General features: G+C 42.0%; 1 protein-coding gene across 10 annotated transcripts in view; it reads left to right on the top strand.

Moving 5' to 3' along the window:
• Nucleotides 1-215: 215 nt before the first annotated feature.
• The window catches only part of MLLT10 (MLLT10 histone lysine methyltransferase DOT1L cofactor), a 101,777-nt gene continuing 82,489 nt past the window's right edge, over nt 216-19,503 (top strand). For 3 of the 10 annotated variants that reach the window (XM_083467392.1, XM_083467390.1, XM_083467388.1), the window contains exons 1-3: nt 472-1,133; nt 8,534-8,613; nt 9,981-10,035. In XM_083467392.1, the coding sequence (XP_083323518.1) occupies nt 965-1,133; nt 8,534-8,613; nt 9,981-10,035 (304 nt within the window). In that variant the 5' untranslated portion in view covers nt 472-964. Of the gene's footprint in view, nt 1,134-1,806; nt 1,943-8,533; nt 8,614-9,980; nt 10,036-19,503 lie in introns of all 10 variants that reach the window. The other 7 variants (XM_083467397.1, XM_083467394.1, XM_083467393.1 and 4 more) reach the window with 5 other exon arrangements.

Here is a 19,503-nt window from a genome sequence, read left to right as displayed (position 1 = left end):
TATAAATCCCGCTGCTCCTCAAGGTGTCACAGCGGCCTGCGGGAAATAGAGACTGACGAAAAACGCGCGCGCGGCGCTTGGGATCCCTCGGGAGCAGAAGAGTGTGTGATGCCATCGTTGTAATGATAAGTTAACACGTGTAAGAGAGGAGGCGCACGGCTCGGGCCGGGCCTAGTCTGGCACTAGCACCACACACACACGCACAAGAGCGAGCACGAGTCCCTTAAGGCAGGAGGAGCCCGGCAGCGGGAGTGTATATATTTGTCACTTGGCCCTCCGCCTCAGGGGACACCCCCCCACCTCTACCGCCCCCGTCACGCGCACGCTCTGACTGGGCACCCGCTCAAAAAAACAACACAAAACGGTTGAGAGCCAGCAGGGCAGCGCGCGACGCAGAACTTCGCCCAGCGAGCTCGTGTTCCGCTGTCGGCCCATGAGCCACCGCGGGGGAAAAGGAGGAGGAAAAGCGAGAGAGCGAAGGCTGCTGCCGCTGCCGCGTCGCGGGGCCTTCGCCGAGGAGGCGTTGCAGTGCGCCTGCGTGCAGCAGGCCCCTGCTTCTGTTGCCTTTTTCGCGTTGCTGTCTCTCTCTCTCTCCCTCCGCCCCCCCCCAGTCCGTGCGGCTCGCAGGACTGTTGCCGCTGCCAGCAAACCCTTAATTCCTTGCTGGAGATCTCCCAAGACGGACTGGGTACCTGCCCGGCCGAGCCGGCGCCCAGCGAGGAACTTGGAAGGAGCCCCTTATCCGCCGCTCGGCTGTTGCTGTTGCTGCTGCTGCCGCCGCCGCCGCCGCTGCCACCAGCGGCCATGGGTCCCACGTCCCTGCTATGGAGGCGGTACTGGCGGCGGCGGTGGCTGAGCGACTGAAGGCGGAGTGCTGCGGGGCAAGAACTGAGGCGGCGGCGGCGGCGGCCGGGGTCTCTCCGGTGCCGGGGGGTGTCGTGCTGACGGTGTTTTTAACCCTTAGATGGTCTCTAGCGAGCCGTTGTTGCTGCCTGTGTCACTGGAGGGTGAGTTCTCCAATAGTATGAAGGAGATGATCGGCGGCTGCTGCGTTTGCTCCGACGAGAGGGGCTGGGCCGAGAATCCGCTGGTTTACTGCGACGGGCATGGCTGCAATGTCGCAGTGCATCAAGGTGAGTGAGACGGGCCTGCTTCGGCCAACCTCTCTTGGGAGGTGGTGGGGTGGGGTGGGGGGTAAAGAGAGAGAGAGAGGGCCGGGGGGCTGCTTTCGGAGGCGTCTCTTTTTCCTCCCCCGTATGTCTCTTTTCTGTCTCTCACACACGCGTCACAAGTCACCACTTTATGGAGTGCGCCATCCACGTCTTTCCCCTCCTTGCTTGCAGGAGTGGGTCGCCTTCCCCCCTTCCCCCTGCCTCCTGTTAACTCTGTTGCTGGCTGTGTTCGTGGATGCTTAAAACTCAAGGAGGCGGGCCCTTTTTAGTTAAAGGGAGATGGGTGGACCCCCCCTCCAAAGATGCTGGGGGCGGCCGGGCATGTGCTTTTGGAGGGGGGGGCTATGCTTGTGTGTGAACGAGTAAGTTGCGTGTGTCGCCCTAGTCGTTACTTCCTCATCCTGTGTGAATGCCTGCCCTTCCTTCCTTCCTCCGCCCTTAGTAGTGAAAGTAGGCAGGAAAGGAAAGATTCGGAGCAGTATCAAAACACTTCGACGTGAGCTTAAAAGAGTATGGGCAACGTGCGCTTTTTTGCTTTTAGCAAAATTGCCCCTGCCTGCTGAGTCGGTATCCCTTTGCACTTTTTGGCACGTCCTCGAAAAGTCTTGCTCCTCCTCCTGTCTCCTAAACCTAGGTAAGAAGCCAGAAAACGTGTTTGTCAAAGGGAGAGAGTTAGCTGTCATGTGACTGCCCCTTTCCTCCCGACTGCCTCTGCCGGAGCGTCCTTTGGCTGGATGGTGTCTGCTGGATGAGGAGACTTCCTGTTTGTGGTAGGAGAGTGTTGGGGGAGGGGAGGAAAGGGGCACTGTGGACTGACTTATCCTTTGATGGTAGATTTGTTTGGATTAGTGGAGGGAGAGCAGTTGGCTGGTGCCCAGCTGAGTGGCTGTGTTGCTGTTTTGCTTGCTATAATGAGCACAGTGTGTCTCTGCTTGTCTCTGATGATCTGTATGAGTTTCCTTTACGTCTGGAATATGTTACTGTTGCGGTCGTAACTTAGAGTATGCGAGTACATACATGATAGTACAAAAGATCCAGCTGATCCAGATTGTTTTTTAATCCTGTTTGTGAGAGGTGGCTGCAGGGCTACATAGTTTGTGACTAGTCAGAAGGAGCACTGGAGAATGGAATAAACTGTCATTCCTTCATGTGAACTTGTCTATCATGAAAATCTTCAGGAATTCTCTTCCACCCGAAGGGTGACACCTTGGAACTAATCTTTTTATGTTTCCAGTGTGCATGCATGTACTTTTCCAGAATTTCAGGTCTGGGCTTACTATTATTTGTTACAGCAAATGCCAAATTTTTAGAATTGCAACTGTGCACCTATGTGTTTGATTCAGTGCATTGAAAAAGGGGTCAAGGTGTCTGGGTGAATAGATGCATGTGCTAGAGAAAGAGGAGGGATGGGACATTGTCCAAGTCAAGGGGCAATGTGAAACTTCAGCTCCCCTCTCATTTCACAAAAGCTTATGCGTCTTTAGAGGTATGAGATTTCATGTGAGCAACCAGGAAATGGGCCGCAGATGGTGACCTATTACAAAGTGGTGCAGATGTGCCCCATCCCCTTTCAGCATGACTATTGGATTGCAGAAAAACCTTAGTTTACGTGCACCCTGCAGTATATTGTTTGTGGAATCCTCTGTACTCTGTAAACTGAAATTGATATCTATATTTATAGTAAGTCTCAGTTTTTAATGAAAGTGAGAGACTGTGGCATCTGTGCTCTTATTCAGTTTCCCACACATGCAGCTAACCCAGCTTTTTCTTCTGTTGATGTGGTTATGAGTTTGCAAAATCTTTAAGGCATAGTCTGAGAATGGGAAATAGGAAGTAAGTAAGAAATTGAAAGTGGAATAGGGAGACTTATAGGAGGAGTTACAGTACAAAAGTACTCATGTGAGACTAATATTGATTAGTGTATTTGTTTTGCTTTTAAATCATAGTTGCACTAGGTGTGTAATTTGATTCTGAAAAAGCACCAGAAAGCCTGATTCTGTGCATGTTTTCTCAGAGTATATCCCATTTAGTTCAGTGGGGTTTGCTCCCAAGTAAATGCACATATAATTTACATTATCTGAAAAATAGCTGCAAATGTCTGTTTTGTTATATCATTGTTTGGGTCTGCATCAGGGTCCTCAAAGTTATTTGCAATAAGGCTTGGATCTCTCTATGGAAATTAAATTAAATACTATGAATATGCTGTGGGAAAATCAAAATACTATTTCCTTTATATTTCAGGAAAGCTTTACTTGGGAAAACTTCACGCCCAAACTTCTATTATTGCTTTCATGTGTACTAATAAACCTGTTGGAGGGAGCTAGACATCCGTGGAGAAGAAACAGCTTAGGGCCCCCCTCTTCCTGTAGTAGCTGCTATTTCCCCAGGGAGCCTAGAAGCAAGGTGACTGTGCAACAGGACAGTAGTGAGGAACAGCTGTCATTCCTTTAGTGGTCCAATCTTCAGTGACAGCATGTTAAGTAAAGGAATTTGAAATTGTGGGAGACTTTTGTAGAGCTGCAGAAATAATGTGAGATGACACCTTAAAAAGGGAAACCAGAGCAATCTTCACCTGAATAGTTATTCCATTTGAATTGGTTCTTCTTGTGGGGAATGTACTCACACATGCAAAGTATGTGAACAGTAAAGAAATAAGTATCCCCTTCCTCTAAAGTAACTAACCTTCTTTGTTTATGTGATGGCAGCCTAGGACATGGAGACTAAGCATGGCATCTGATGGTGTCCTAACACTGAGGAGTAAATGGAGTAGGACATAAACATTTTCTTCTAGATAAGGAAAGGAGAGGGGTGCTAGCATGGAAATTTGCTTTAAGATAGCCAGTTACTTTTGCACAACTTACGTATTAAGAGAGACCCTGTATTTTCTTTTTTGTTCTGGTTAGAGGCATCATGAGGTTTATTCCATCTTTTTGGACATGCTGACAACACCAGTTCCCAAAATTTCTGAAATCACTTTGGCTAATTAGGTGATAGAAATATTTGGCTCTGTTTTGGAAAACATTCCCAATACACCCAAGATTTTTATTAATTCAGATGCAGGAGCCACTGCAGTTGTGGTTGGTTGGGAGCTTCAGCCTACACTGCAAAGTGTATCTAAGGCCCCGTCTCATGCATATATATCTGGAAGTAAACCCAATTTAATCCATGCAATTTAACTTCCAAGTAAATACACATAAGATCATACTGTGTGCTGTATAACTCAAGCTATCCAGAGATATAGTGCTGATCTGATGCACTAATGAATTCTGAGTGCTCAAGTAGACTTCTATACGATCCGCTGTTCCAACTTAGTTTTGTTACATGCTCTCTGCTTGTGCACATATTCAGGGTATTTAGCTTTATGATGCAGTTGAATTCTGGACTATATAAAGCCCTGGGCTAGTTGATCTGTTTGCACAGTGGTCTCTGCAATATTAATTCCTAAGCTCAGTCATGCCTGTGACACATGGATTTAGAGAGACTTGCACATATGTAGCATTTCATCGTAAATCATGTGAGGGTAAATTGTTGAGGCTTAAGAGTATAAAAGGTATAAGCAGCATTGGCAAATGCTGATGGAAGGCAGTTTTGAGTATGTATACCTGTTTTGAGCTCCAGAATTTCTCACTTTAATTGTATAAAGCGCCATGTGCATTGATGGTGCTATATAAATAAATGTCAGCAATAATAATAATAATAATAATAATAATATGTACTTGAGTATAGATTTGACTTCTTAAGTTTCATTAATCAGGATGGGACTGCACAGGTGTGCAGGGTTATTCACATTGCCTGAGTAGATAGACATGATAAGGACTGTAAAATATTTAGTTTCCTTGTTCTCTGGAGGAGTACATGGGTGTTTTCTATTGCATTTCTCTCACTTGTCCCCTCCTGCTGCTTCTGCAGTCTTTCTTGGAATCTGAAATAGCTCATCTGCCTCTTGGGCCATTTAAGACCAGAAGAGACTGTCTCTGGCACACTTCCCAATAAGGGGGAAATTACACTTTTGGCCTAAATGCCTATGGGAATGAGTACAGAGTGCTGCAGTTGTGAGCACTTTGTTGTAGGGATGGGTGTTTTCATTGGGTTTACACCTGATAAGCTTGTTGCTGCAGAATTAGAGCTCTGGATGTATATGCAGAGTCTACAAACAGCAGGTTTTGAGGAGCCATGGAATGAGAGCCAGATGAGAGGGATCAGGAACCTTGAAAAAAGTCTAAGGCACAAAGCATAAAGAGGAACCAGACCTCAGGAGTCAGAAGAGAGACAGTGCAGTCAGTTTATACCGTACATGCAAAAGAAGAACCAACATCACAACTGATAGTAGGTCACAGCTGGGTAGATTATTCAGAAGGACTGGGAGCAGGAACTGTGGAAAGAGTAAAATGCATAACAGGAGGTAGGTCACAAGAGATGGCAGGCTGAGAAGCACAAACAGGAGCTTAGGTATGCAAGATCAAATGGATTATTTAACTTTAGACTTCAGATTTGGGTCTAATTGGGGGAGGCTTTATCTCCAGCAAAGTGTGAAACTAGAGAGGAGTCATGGAAAAGAGCAGGCACATAAGGGTGAACGCCTTCAAGTGCCAGTGATTCAGTGGCCACATTTAACATATAATTGTAAGCTAAGAACCTTGGCTTATACACCATACTGTGCAGGAGGTTTATGCTAGTGCATGCAGGCTGATTGCTGTCACTTAGTTTCTTCTTTTGCATGAGCAAATAAACAAACTAGGAAGGGTTAACTTAGCATTACTTCCAAACCTGGGATCGTGGGTTGTTTCTCCTAACAAGCCAGGTCTGTAAACCAAGTATCTTGAACCAAACTTAAGTCAATTTTAAGCCAAGGTTTAACGATCCTGGGTTTGGATATAATGCTAACTCTCCTTTTCTCGGGTTTGCACTCGCAGGAAGCATGGAGTGAAACAGAAGTAACTGGGCACATACAACATGGGTTGTTTAGCCACAGTTCTTGGCTTATTGTTATGTGTGAGTGCAGCCATTGTTAAACAAGAATTCAGGTTCAAGATGAGACTGCATCTTTGGGCTAATGTGCTTTCTTCTGTGATAATGCTGCACATATCCTCTGTTGTGGTATATTAGATAACAAGAGTACTGATTAGAAATGGACGTACTTTTGAGTGTAAAAATGACTCTCCTTAAGTTTTTGGATATCGTTTTTATAGTGACACCTACATGTTGTTGTTAAATTTGGCAGTCTGCTCTGCAAGCCTGTTTTTATACAATGTTTTTATTTGTAACAAAAAATGCAATTTGTGTAATTGGAAACAATGGTAGTTCTGTTTTGCTTTCAATAGGATGTGGATTGCACCCAGAATTGTGCAAGTGTCAGTTATAAACTCATTTGGCTGTAAATGCCTTTTGAAATTAGTAGAATTTTCTTTCTTTACCATACTTGACTGAATCCGGCCTCTTTGGTGTGTGTATGTTGTGTGTGTCTGCATGCACATTTAGACCACAAGATTTGATACTATAGGAAACACCCAGCCTTGGTTCAAGGAGCTCTTGTTTCTCCCCTGCATTCATTAATGGGCAAAAAAAGAGAGACACTTAACTTTCTTTCTTTTGACAGAAGTTAACAAATTCTGTAGGCATACTAGGTCCCTGTAGAGTGGATAGTAAAGGTAAAGGGACCCCTGACCATTAGGTCCAGTTGTGACCCCGAGGGAGCCGCTATACAGCTTCTGGGTCATGTGGCCAGCATGACTAAGCCGCTTCTGGTGAACTAGAGCGGCCCACGGAAACACTGTTTACCTTCCTGCTGGAGCGGTACCTATTTATCTACTTGAACTTTGACTTGCTTTCGAACTGCTAGGTTGGCAGGAGCAGGGACTGAGCAACAGGAGCTCACCCCGTCGCGGGGATTTGAACCACCGACCTTCTGATCAGCAAGTCCTAGGCTCTGTGGTTTAACCCACAGCACCACCTGCATCCCTTGTAGAGTGGATAATGCTTGCTAAATTACAGGCAAGCAGTGTTAGAAGCTAGGATAGAAAAGCTAGGAGCCAAATGGCTTCTGAGACCTGGGTTTTGGGTGCCAAAACAGAATGTCAGGGGGTGGGGTGGGGGTTGGCAACACTTTTTATTTATTATTTTGATAAGCATAAGAGACATATTGTTAATATCACATTTTTAGCAGGAAATTGTTAATATATGTTTAATTTGGTGTTGAAATAAAAATATTGGTACTATACTTCAGTTTTCCAAACACTACTCTTTATTGTTAAACTTCTTAAGGAGTCAAGGATTGTCTATCCTTAACATATACTTCAAGGCTTCAAAGCACATACATTTCAGTAATCCTTGAGTGTCAGCCAGGCGCAAAAAATGGCACCTAAACTTTCTGAGGTGCTCGCAAATGGAGAATCTGCATGTGCAAAATGTGCCTGGTGCCCTGCTAATTTCGAACTCTGCAGGCAAGTAGGTGGGATACACCTTATAAAAATGGATTTTGGCATAGGAATAACTAAAAGGGGGTTGCTTTATGATTACAAGCTAGACCTGTCTTTTGTGAAGAAGCTATCCCATTCTATACTGACATCTTTCCTAAGCTTGGCGAGCTAAATTTCAATTTTGTAGTGTACCTGTTGCCCCTTCACCTCACAATTTGGCATTTTCCTTGTGTGGTAAGCATAGAAGCATAGCTTCAGTTTTAGTAGACATTTGACTGCAGTATTTTTAAAAGGTCTGTATCACTGAGTCAATATGAAGTGGTTTAGGGCCCCTGCTTTAACTGGTGCAGACTTGCACAGGCCCTGTCATTACCCAGGTAAGCTTACAATACAGTGGTACCTCTGGTTGCGAACGGGATCCTGTTATTTTCAGGTTGCGGAGGCCTGTTCGCAACCTGAAAATAACGCAACCCGCAAACGGCAAAACCAGGAAGTAACCCTTTCCGGTACTTCCGGGTTGCCGTGGGACACAACCTGAAAACGCGCAACCTGAAGCAAAGACTGTACTACTGAGGCATCAAATCTTAGCTTGAGTTCTTCTGAATCCAATGCACAACCCTAAAATAAACTGATAACCTGTGATTTTTAGACAGATGAAATAAAATTTATTTACCCGTTGACCAAGGGCTCCCACAGCATCCTCTCTTCCACCTCTCCCCCTGTTGAAGTTAGACTTGAAAGAAACATTCTGTGGTAGCCAGTAGAATACATTATGGTGTGTGCTTGGTTGAAATGTATGTGTGGTGTCCGCAACAGTTTCTCCAGTTTGCAAATGTACTCTCAGAATGACCCTTGCACTTACCTATGTGTGTATAGCAGGACTTATTTTTTCTGTATAATATACATATTTTTAATATGATTATTTGGTTTCTTCTCCCAAAATAGCATGCTATGGAATTGTACAAGTACCTACTGGACCTTGGTTTTGTAGAAAATGTGAATCTCAGGAAAGAGCAGCTAGAGTGGTAAGTTTGAATTGGTGTGTCATACTTGGGTACATGTTCTAATCTAGTTCTTATCTTGGTAGCATTGCTCAAAATGTATTATTCTTAGCAGGGGGTGAAGCTTTCTCATTCTCAGGTTAACAATGGGCATATATCCGCTGGAAGCCATAGAAATTCATTTTTTCCCCTTTGCCTGGATTTTTTCATGTTCTAGTTTTAATATGGAAGTACAGAGAGAACCAGGCAGGATTTTCAGTGCTGCTCAGAGGCTAACAGTTGCAGAAATACTGTACTGCATGATTCATAGTTGTGTTTCCCACCACCACGACCTTTTTTTGGTGAGGGGAGAGGATGGCAGAGGATCTTGTGAGGGAATGCTAACCTTCATTTTCTTCCCCATTGACTCCCTGCAACAAGGGGGGGGGGGAGAGAGAGAAGTCAGACACAAACGCTGTGCCATCAGAAGTGTGGTACTCTGCTATCTTGATAAATGTTTTACTCTGATTTTTGGACACCTACCACCCCACTGTGAGAATACACTGTAAACCAAAGAGAGATAAATCAGGTTGGCTCTGTAGTCTGCCTGCAGCTCTCTGGCTGGAACTTCTTTGGGTATTATTAATTCCAGTTTTGGAGGATACTTTTGCAAGTACTGATAAAGCTTTCTTATAATTCTGTATTGGCAATGAAGTAAAAAAGAAGTATCTATGGAGAACTGAAGTTCTGGATTTTGATATAACTGGATTTTGATATAAATTACTTAATAAATATAAACGACATAACCCTCCTGCTACTTTCAAATGTATTGAATTTAATATTGGTTGTTTGAACTCAGCTTCATAATGCTAGCGTGGAGATAACCAACTTTAATTTGAATTCTGGATATGGTTAGTACTGTACTAAACATCACAGTCTCAACATAAAGTTTTGCAATAATGGTTGGCATTGATTCTTTTAGGCCATAATATTATGTGGCTCATGCAGAACAGATCTATCTTGTGGGTTTTGATACAACAGTGTTGCTTTTAGCACTATTACTTGGAGCAGTGTGTGTATGCAGAAGCACCCATGGTTGTCTTATTTGTGTCGTTGTTCCTGTAAATACAGAACTTAAAGGCTCTGGAGGTTTGGCTTGTCTATAATTTAGAAATTGAGCTCCAGAAATGGCCATTCTCATAAGTAGCTTTAGATGAATAGAAACCATGTGTGTGAAATGTTGGATACTGAGCTGTGATTTAAGACATAGATATCTGTTAGAGAGAGTTTTTTTAACTTAAGGAAAGCATCTATATTTTTGAGAAAGGAGACAAATAGGAAATGGGTCAACTACAGAAAATATTTGAACGGTACCTTATTTCTTGTTTTAATAACTGTTTGCCTTCCTGCAGAGATGCGAATTATGCCCTCATAAGGATGGTGCTTTGAAGAGGACTGATAATGGGGGTAAGTCTTTTACCTTTTCAAAAAAAACTCTGTAGTAATTTAAAGATTTTGTTCCTTTTTCTGCAGTTCAGTTGCATAAACTGATAAAATTGGAACATAGCTTGTGTGGTTAAGATTTTTGGAGCCCCACGTATAAATATTCTGTTATTCTAAAGAGCTCTGAAACTTAGGTATTTCGGGGTTTGTATATTTAATAATTTAGGTGCTCATCACTGTAAAATGTATTTATTCTTGCAGCATGTATATGAGAAATCTTATCTTCCTCTTACACATGGAGAATGAGAGCACTGCATCATGCTAGAGGGCTGTATATAAATTGTAGACTTTAATTTTATGCAAAAATAATTCAGTGTAAGTGAACAGTGAAGGTTATTTAATTCCTTCGGTGGCTATGGTTTGCTAACTCAAGTGGCACACTTAATATGACAAGCAACTACTTGATGATACCACCTGACTTTAAAATGGTGTTTCCTTCTCCCCAAGCCAGCATGGCTAATGATCAGGGTTGGCAAAATTTGTAGTCCAGCAACATCCACACAGCACACACTAGCTTGCCCAACCCTGTACCCATCCATTATAGAGGGAGCACATGGAGAAGGGCTCCTGAAGAAGGTCTTTAAACTGTGGCTAGGCTCATATAGAAGAAGAGATGTATCCATGACCCACACCATTTAGGGTCATCAGCACTTTGAATAAGACTTTGGAGCCAATGCAGGTTGTTTGTATTAAAATACATGGAAACTTATCTGTGCTTAATTTTTTTCATTTTTGTGAACGCTTAATTTGGGTTTCCTTGGTGATTACTTTCCTTTTCCATGGTTCCATGATAAAGTTTTATTTTATAGACCCATCTCTTTTTGAGACTTGTTGAGGTGGCTTACAAAAAGCAAAAACAGGATAAAAGATAAAAACATGGCACTAATACAAACATATTTAAACTCTCATTTTAACTTACAAGCCAGGTTTCTTGCTATAATGCTTTTTAGAGGGAATCAGTAACATGATTTTTAAATTTTGGCTAAGAGCCCCAAATGTGCTTATTAGAAGAAAGCAAAAGTCTGCATTGCTTACTTTAGCTTAGCTTTAATTTGCCTAATGATTCATTAGCATAATTTTCTTGAAATAGGACATGGATTGTTATTGATGCAAAGCTATCTCTTATTCTGTGTAGGAGTCTAGTGTAAGAGATGAAAATATGCATCAAGAAACAAGTTGGTCTTGCCTTCATGCTACTTTGTATGGAAAAGCAGCTCTTATACTTCAAGAATTTTCAGTTCAGCTTTGTAGTCTCTGCTGTTGTATTACCACTATAAATAAGGAGTTAACTTCCATGAACTTGTGGTTACTGACATGGAATATGTGTATCGATTAGGGTACTGTCTTAATGGGTAGAGGGTGCTGTTTGGGGGATGCAACTACTCCATTGTCATGGACAGTTGACTTTCTGGGAGTATCTGTCAAGTCTTGCAGACGTGGTAGGCCAAGAAGGATTGTTCTCATCTGAAGGTTGATGGATCTAGTTGGTTTCCAAACTGCATTTTTGGTGCACTTGGCAGACTGTCCTGTCAAAGCTCTAGCTCAGGGATGGATAACTACTTAGCTCAATAGGCCACATTTTATCTTCCCCCGACCCCTGGGGCCCAACTTTGATGGGGGGTGGGCCACAACATGTCAGTTATCTTATGTCAGTTGACTGATAGGTGGGGATTCCTGTGGCAGTGTGGGGAGCAGTCTGCTTCCTGAGCTCATTCCCTGCAGGGAATGTGCTGGCAAAGCAAATCCCAGAAAGACTGAGTTTCCTGCTTTCCAGTTGATGAGCAGAGAGTGTAGTCCTGCTGCCTACAGGATTCACAGTACTCAGCAGGATTTTACCCTGTCCCCTATCCATCAGCTGAAGTTACCCAGTGACACTGGCTGATGGACAGGTGGGTATGTTTTGGGGCAAATAGCTTCATGGGTTAGTTTGACCAATTGGCTGACCAAGATTGGTCCTCCATCACCCACTGGAACCGACTTGAGTGTTGGACATGATGGCTGTAGAACAGGAGTAGCCAATGCACCTCCAGATGTTGGCAGACTCCAACTCCCATCAGGCCTGGTCAGACTTGCTCTAGATATTCAAGGCAATTGAGAACAATGAAGGAACTGTTTGATGAGGTGCAGAAAGGTGTAGGAAAGGTCAAGTTAGGTTCAGCTGAACACAGATTCTTTGGTGATGTCTGTGAAGAAATCCTACCTTCACCACTGTTTTATCTGCACAGTGCCATCCACTGGAGCTTTTTCAAGTCATAAAAGTCCTGTTACAACATGACTAGCTCAATTTTTACTTTGAGATAGTTGATTAAATCCTTCCTGCTTCAGGCTTTGAGGGGAGGGAGTGAAGTCTTAAAGAAAGGGCACACACACTTAAATGTTTCTGGAACCTGCCAGATAGGTTCCCCACCCCCTTGTATTATGTTTCTGTATTTTAAATTGGTACTGTTCTTATATTTATGATATGGTATTAGCCAGCCCGAGGGATCCGAGGAACCATGTTTGGCAGCACACCAATTTAAAAATAAATATAAATGAGCTGCCGAACATTAAATTGCTATCTACGCAAAAATATCAGCCTGCTATTATCAACAATCTGGAGGATATGCTATAAAAATAATAAAGCCTTTAAAACTATTTTCAAAAGTTGCTTCTGGATAATGCTTGCCTAAAATGAAGATTACTTTCAACTTAATGGTAGGGTTTGCATGGTATTTATTAGGGGTAGGCTTTGCCAGGAAAATCATGTTTTTTCTTGCCCTGGGAAAAGGTATTTTTCTCATATTTTAAGACATTATAAAAATTGTTTCATTATTACAATATTATGTTTCAAGCTGTGTTTATGACATGTAGCTTATTTAGCGTTGAACGAGGAAATTATCATAGACCATGCTATATTTTTAGTTTTGTATTCGGTTAACAGAATTTATACTACATTAAAAACAGAAAAGCATGTAAAAGAACGAAAAGAATAATAATTTGGGATCAGATCTTAACTAAAGTTCTGCTGGTGGGAACAACCTGTGGGTGGAGTTCATTTGGTAGGAAGCTCCCACTAGGATGTGGGGGGGGGGGCAGTGGCATTTTCTGCCATTCCCCCTGCATCCCCTTGTGGTTTGCACCATTTGGTGACATTCTGGAGCATCGTGAGAAAGGGGCTGCTGGGGGAAGGAGAGGGTAGCGGAAAATGTTACCCTGCCCTGCACCCTGGCAGCATTTTCTGAATTCCTATTCCTGCTGCAAACAGAAAGAGCTCTTCCATTCATAATCTCAGAATAACAATAGTAGAAGAACAAAAGTTCAAATTTTGAGGCATTAAGCAAAGATAAAGACGAGAGGTTCAGTGGGCAGAGGGGCCTGACAGAATCCAAACATAAGACTGCGTCTTGGTGGTCCCATTGGAACTCCACTTGAAACTGACAATATCACTAACTGTTGCTATACCAAGCTTTTGTCATGTCCACTTACTGTAAATTGCCCTGTCACATTGTTGCATTATACAGTTGTTTTTCCTTCTGCATCAGTTTCTTGTCTAATAGCATCTTACTCTTCTTAAGAAGCTGGATACTTTTTGTTTGTGTATTAGATTCACTAATTTAAATTCCAGTTGCTTGCTGTAGCTGGCAATGCATATCTTGCAAGATTTCCACAGAGGTCTTAATCACTGCATAAACAACTGACCTTATGTTTTGCTTGTACTACTACTCTTAAATTGCACATCTTTGATCTCCAGCAAGATGCCCTGGAGTAAGAATGGACACCAGAGACACTTATTTTTTAAAGCTCAGTATCTCTGCAAAAACATTTGGGTGCTAGTTGTTGTGTGTGTGTGTGTGTGTGTGTGTGTGTGTGTGTGTGCTTTAAATAAATCAATAAGAGACTTAAAAAGCTGTGAGGGAGTTGGTTCTTTTAAACTGTTACAAAGCACCCAGTATTTGCAATCTTTCTTGTTTTACGGTTTTGTTTGGAAGCCTGCACTGTACACAACAAAGCTTTTTAGTTCAGCATATGTAGAACCAGTTATTGGATTGAAATCTGTTCCAACTGGATGCTGATCAGGAATGTTGTGCATCAGCATTCTTTGTCAGCTTTATAACAGGATTTCTGGAAGGCAGCTGCTTGGTTGAAAGCCAACTAACAATGCACTAGTGTCGTCATTTTTTTAAGGGTTAGAGTGGGGATCTCCTAAGCTTGTAAGGAATGTCACATGCCAGCGTTTGAGTCAGCAGCTTTCTCCCTCTGAATTTCATTAAGGCTCTGCAAGTTAAAATAAAAAGCACTAATGCAAACTTAAGTTACTCAAGTGCTGTCACCGACTACTGCTAATATATTGTATTAAGTACTTATATCTGCTTGTAGCTGGATTCTGATATAAATTACCTAATAAATATAAACAACATAACCCTTCCGCTACTTTGAAATGTGAGATTTTAATATTGAACTCAGCTTCATAATGCTAGTGTTGAGATACCCAACTTTAATTTGATTGTTGAATCATCTGTTTTCAAACTTGGACTGATTTGTGGCTGTTCTTTCCTGATTGAAGCTGAGAGTAGGGCATGTTCAACACCACCTAAGTATTGGTGTTTTGTATAGTAAGCAATAAAGAAAAAGAATACTAAAGATGGTCTGATAAAACAAATTAGTAGGTCTTCTAAAAGCAAATAGTTTTTGTTAAATTATTTTCATTTATTGTACAGAGAAGGGCGTTCAGTATTGAGATAAGTTCTGTTTCCAGGAATTCAGAAGGTAGCTTCTTGTGAAGTTGGCACCCTCCATGTATTCCAAGTCATCTATCTGTTTATATAGGAAGACACTGTGGTGCTCTTCAGGAGATGCATAAAGGGAAGGATGCAGAGGGCCTTCTCGGTAGTCGCGCCCTGTGGAATGCCTTCCTGTCAGATGTCAAGGAAATAAACAACTATCTGACTTTTAGGAGATGTCTGAAGGTGTAGGGAGTTTTTAATGTTTGATGTTTTACTGTGCTTAGTGTTTTAATTTGTTGGAAGCCACCCAGAGTGGCTGGGGCAATCCAGTCAGATGGGTGGCATATTATTAATAACAATAATAAATAAACAATGAGAGAGAGGGAGTGAGAAACCAAAAACCAATATAGCAGAAACGCACTCTGGTCTTGCCTTTCATTTTCCAATATTTGGTGATTGCCTTAAGGGTGCTCCTTTATGGAGAAGATACCCTCCTGTTCTAGATATTCCTCTTGTTTCTGTTATCCATCTCAGGCATACCACGAGCAGTGTTCGAAACTCCCATTGCTCTAGGCGCATTTTGTGACAGGGAATTTCATTAGTGCAAGAAGTTTCTGAGCTCTGGTGGCAGTACTGTGCCTAAGATTTCAGATTAAAACTGCAGAGTGGAAGGAAAGAAGGACCTTTTTCTGTCTCCCCACTTCTAGCTACTCTGGAGAATAGATTTTCTTAAGAATATTGGGGGGGGGGCAGGGGAACGACTAGACCATGTGAAAAATGAAAATAATATTTTAGCGTCAGTTCATTCATTTTCAGCTTTGTATTCTTGTTATAAAAAAGTGCGCCTAGACATTCCTTTGTTGCACCTATAACCTAGGTTTAAGGTGCCATTTAGCTCCTAGCTTTCATATCTCTGTTTCTAACACTGACCATGAGAGAAGCAACACCAAACTCCAAAAGTTCTCCCAAACCAAAGAGTAACTCTGATCAGCCCCAACCTGGGAATAAGCCCTTCCTCTTGACTCAAGGCTCCTTAGTTTCTTAACACTTTCAGATATGTGGTGAAGGGCCATGTTGTAGGTGGGTTCTGCAAACAGTGAGAGAAAGTTATTCCCCCTTCAAGCATACCTAGAGACCATTCCCTTATCTTCCCTTGCTCAGGCAACCCAAGCAAAATGCAACACTATTCCAATGCTATCCAATACTTTCTGGAAAGAAGAGTAATAGACTCCGAGCTAGTCCCAGAGGGATCATTACTTCTTTAAGGTGAATTATGTTTTTGTCAGTATATTGAAGAAATCAGAAGACCTCAGAAAGGTCGTAATCTCCACACTTTGGCATTGAGATGGGTTGCACTATTTCTGCACGCCTGTAATGTTAAGATTTCCTCGCATGAATAAATTTTATGGAGGACTAACTAACTGCCTCGTTGACTTTGCAATTGTTCCTTCTGCACTTCAGTGCCAGTTGTTCTGTCTTCAGCTCCTTCTTCCTGTCCTTGGTCCTAGCTATCAATAAGACTTACCTGAAGATGGTAGAGTACAAGTTTTATTCCTTTTTGTAAGACTACCTGATTGTGTCTTTAACATGTGCAGACAACTGTACAGAAGCCCTAGAGGCATATGTTTTTGATCACTCTTTCTGGAAGCCAATTGTTTTTCTTTTCTTTTAGAGGGGGAAAAATCTGTTATCTCTGGTAAAAGGAGATTTAACTCTTAGCCAGACTGTTGGAAATGATGGGTTTTCATTTCAGCTGACTTTCTTGGGCCTATCGACATGTCTGAGCTCTTCAGACATTCCTGCTAATCTTCAAGATCAAATTGCATCAAGATTGAACCCACATATCTGAATACCCAGGAACTCAAAAGTCAATATCCCAGTGGACTATGGTGGAAAGCTGTACATATCAAAGACTTACTCATAGTATATTCAGATGTAACCATTGTCAGCCTACCTATGTGGGAAGCTCACTTCAAATAATTCTTCATCTAAGACCTGTGGTTACACCGTAAGACATCTTGTAGCATCAGCTTCCTAAAGTTCTGAGTGGTCTGTCTGACTCTCAGAACCTTTGCTCTCATGTTGGGCAGAACAAATGTGTCTTTCCAAATCAACAAATACAGTGGTACCTCTGGATGCAAATTGGATTTTCGCACATGTGAAAAAGCATATTGGAACCTGTGTCCTACCTATGGAAAGTCCTTGAATTCCTTCTGTTGAGTGAAGCAGGACTCCTCCAACAGCCAGGTGTCTGAGAGGCATCTACAATGCTTGGATGGTAGTTGAGCAGGCAGCAAATAGACCAGTTGGAACGATCTCTAACTCTGGAGGTTCCTTCTGATCAGTTATGTTTGGGTTCCAGTTGTTGACTTGCATGTCTGCTGAAGAAGCATACTAGGGACCAAATGTGGGTGCAGACATAATGATGAAAAAGTAGACGATGCCTTTCAAATGTATTCTTAGTCTGTTTGTTTTCTGTAATCCCTATGACAGTTAGAACGATTAGATGCTACTTTGGTTATTTCTAGGTGGCCAAGACATTCTTGGTGGCTCTTGATGGAGGTTCTGTGAACACTTCCTGCAGAGGTGCACCAGCTGTGCAAGGAAGGGCTCTTCTCAGCCCCAGCTATTATCCTTCCACCTTGAAGATGGAAAGGCAGGCCTTCAAGCCTTACTGGCTATCAGGATGTCACCCAATGTGACTTCCATACTTATGGCATCATTTAAGTTGTAAATTATCCTAGCATATAACACTTGGAAAGCCCTTGTTAACTGAACTGTTCAGAATTGTCTGCTGTTATCTTAGTGAGGGATATAGTTCTGTTTGCAAGATGACTGGATTATGGTCTTCAATCAGATACACTGAGCTTCAGTGTAATGCAGATTCTCACCATATTTAGTGAGTTCCTCAAGTAACATATGTATTCTGAGGGTGCAAACTGCCCACTGTAAGTGCATAGTAGTGTTAGAACTTAATGCTGTTGCCTATTCAGAACGCAAGGTTTTTTAACACATAAGAATATTGGATAATTCCTATCTGGTGCAAATGTGCTAAAATTTTGAGGGGGGTAGGAAGTAATATCCTTATCTTGCTCAGTTAAAAGGACATTTCTGTCTCCAAAGAGATCCCAGCTGCTTTCAACATTCCCTGAAAAAGCAAGTGTTATGTCATGGGGTTTGTATCTAAGGGTTTGGAAGAAAGGAAATCTGAAAAATGATTAGCTCATGAAGAAAAGCTGTTTGAATGGAGCAGTGTGCATAAACAATATTAGCCAGGAACGCAGCAGGTCACTTTCTAGGACCCTGAACAGAAGAACACGTTATTTCTAGTGGCAGAAAGCAGATGGGATGCATTAGTTCCAACGTCTGTTATAAAAGGTTATGAGTTCCTGTGGAAAGGGGAACTGAAAAATGAACACCAGTGGCTTTCTGGGACCCCAAAGAAAGCTATAGCCCTAACTTCCACTTTAGTTTAATCTGCTCTACATAAATCAGTGTTTCAGTTTGCCATAACCTCTTGTGGGCAGCTAGCTACTTGAAATACAGCAAAATTAACTTCCTAGCAGTTTTTTGGTTGTTAGGAGCACAAAGACATTGTTTCCAGCAGATAGCAACAGAAATAACTAAAGCTAGAGTGGTATTTCAGTGAAACTTCGTGTATCAATCCTGGGCTGTTTTTTCCTCCTCCAATAACAGCACACCAACCAGAATACATTTATCATTTAAGGCTGTATCTCAAGAGTGTGGAGACTTTTTCAGCCTGAGGGTCAGGTCACATTATCTTATGGAAAACCTTCTGGATGTTGCATTCCAGTACTGGGTGGGGCAAGAGGGAATACTGGGTGGAGCAGTAGATGCAACTCTTACTAGAGATATATATTTTTTTGAAATTCTGAACCCACAGGAGAATATTTTTAGGGGTGTGGAAATTTGTGGACAACTGAAATAAAAATCAACTTTTTAAAGCCGCTTTTACAGATCAAATGTCACTTTGTTGCTTTAGGAACATAACATGTATTTTGTATAATATAGTTTGCCATTAGATTATCATGTTTGGTATATTAAAATACAATTTATTTGGTCCATTACAAATTGAATTTACATTTTTAATTCATTTCATTTTATTTCTTTTTACAAGTGGAGCTCCAAGCTGCTGAACTGTAAGGAGTCTAGCATCCCTTTCATTTTGTCAGTTTATGAGAATGGGAAAAAACAATAAAAACAGGAGAAACCATTATGATTATAGTAAAAATAAGAAAACTATATATTTGACTCAGTCCTACTCAGAGTAGACCCATTAAAATTGAGGGACCTATGTCATGTCTCTTAACTTCCAGTAGGTCTATCTAAGTAGGACTAGCATTGAATACCACTCTGTCTCCTTCTGTTCTCCATAGTGCCAAGCAGACGTAATGCACTCATTGCCATAAAAAGAGCTGTGAGGGGGGTGGGGAGGGGGCAGAGAGAAGGCAGAGCCAAGACTCAATGAATACTTCATGAAATTTAATCAATCTCATTTTCTGAGCTATCTCAATCCATTTATGCTTCTTCATATTTGTCATCATATTTATTATGGACTTCTAAATATCAAAGGTTTGCCTGGATAGAAACAAATTTATCTACCCTGTCACATGACATAGCCCAACATCTTTCAATTTTCCCATTTTTGGAGAGGGAAAAGGGCTTCGGGTGGGTGGGTGGGGGGAAACAGCACTAAATGTTGTACACG

Source organism: Podarcis liolepis (assembly GCF_965112155.1).
Source record: "Podarcis liolepis genome assembly, chromosome: 12".
NCBI lineage: Eukaryota > Metazoa > Chordata > Lepidosauria > Squamata > Lacertidae > Podarcis > Podarcis liolepis.
This window is presented reverse-complemented; position numbering and strand designations above follow the sequence as displayed.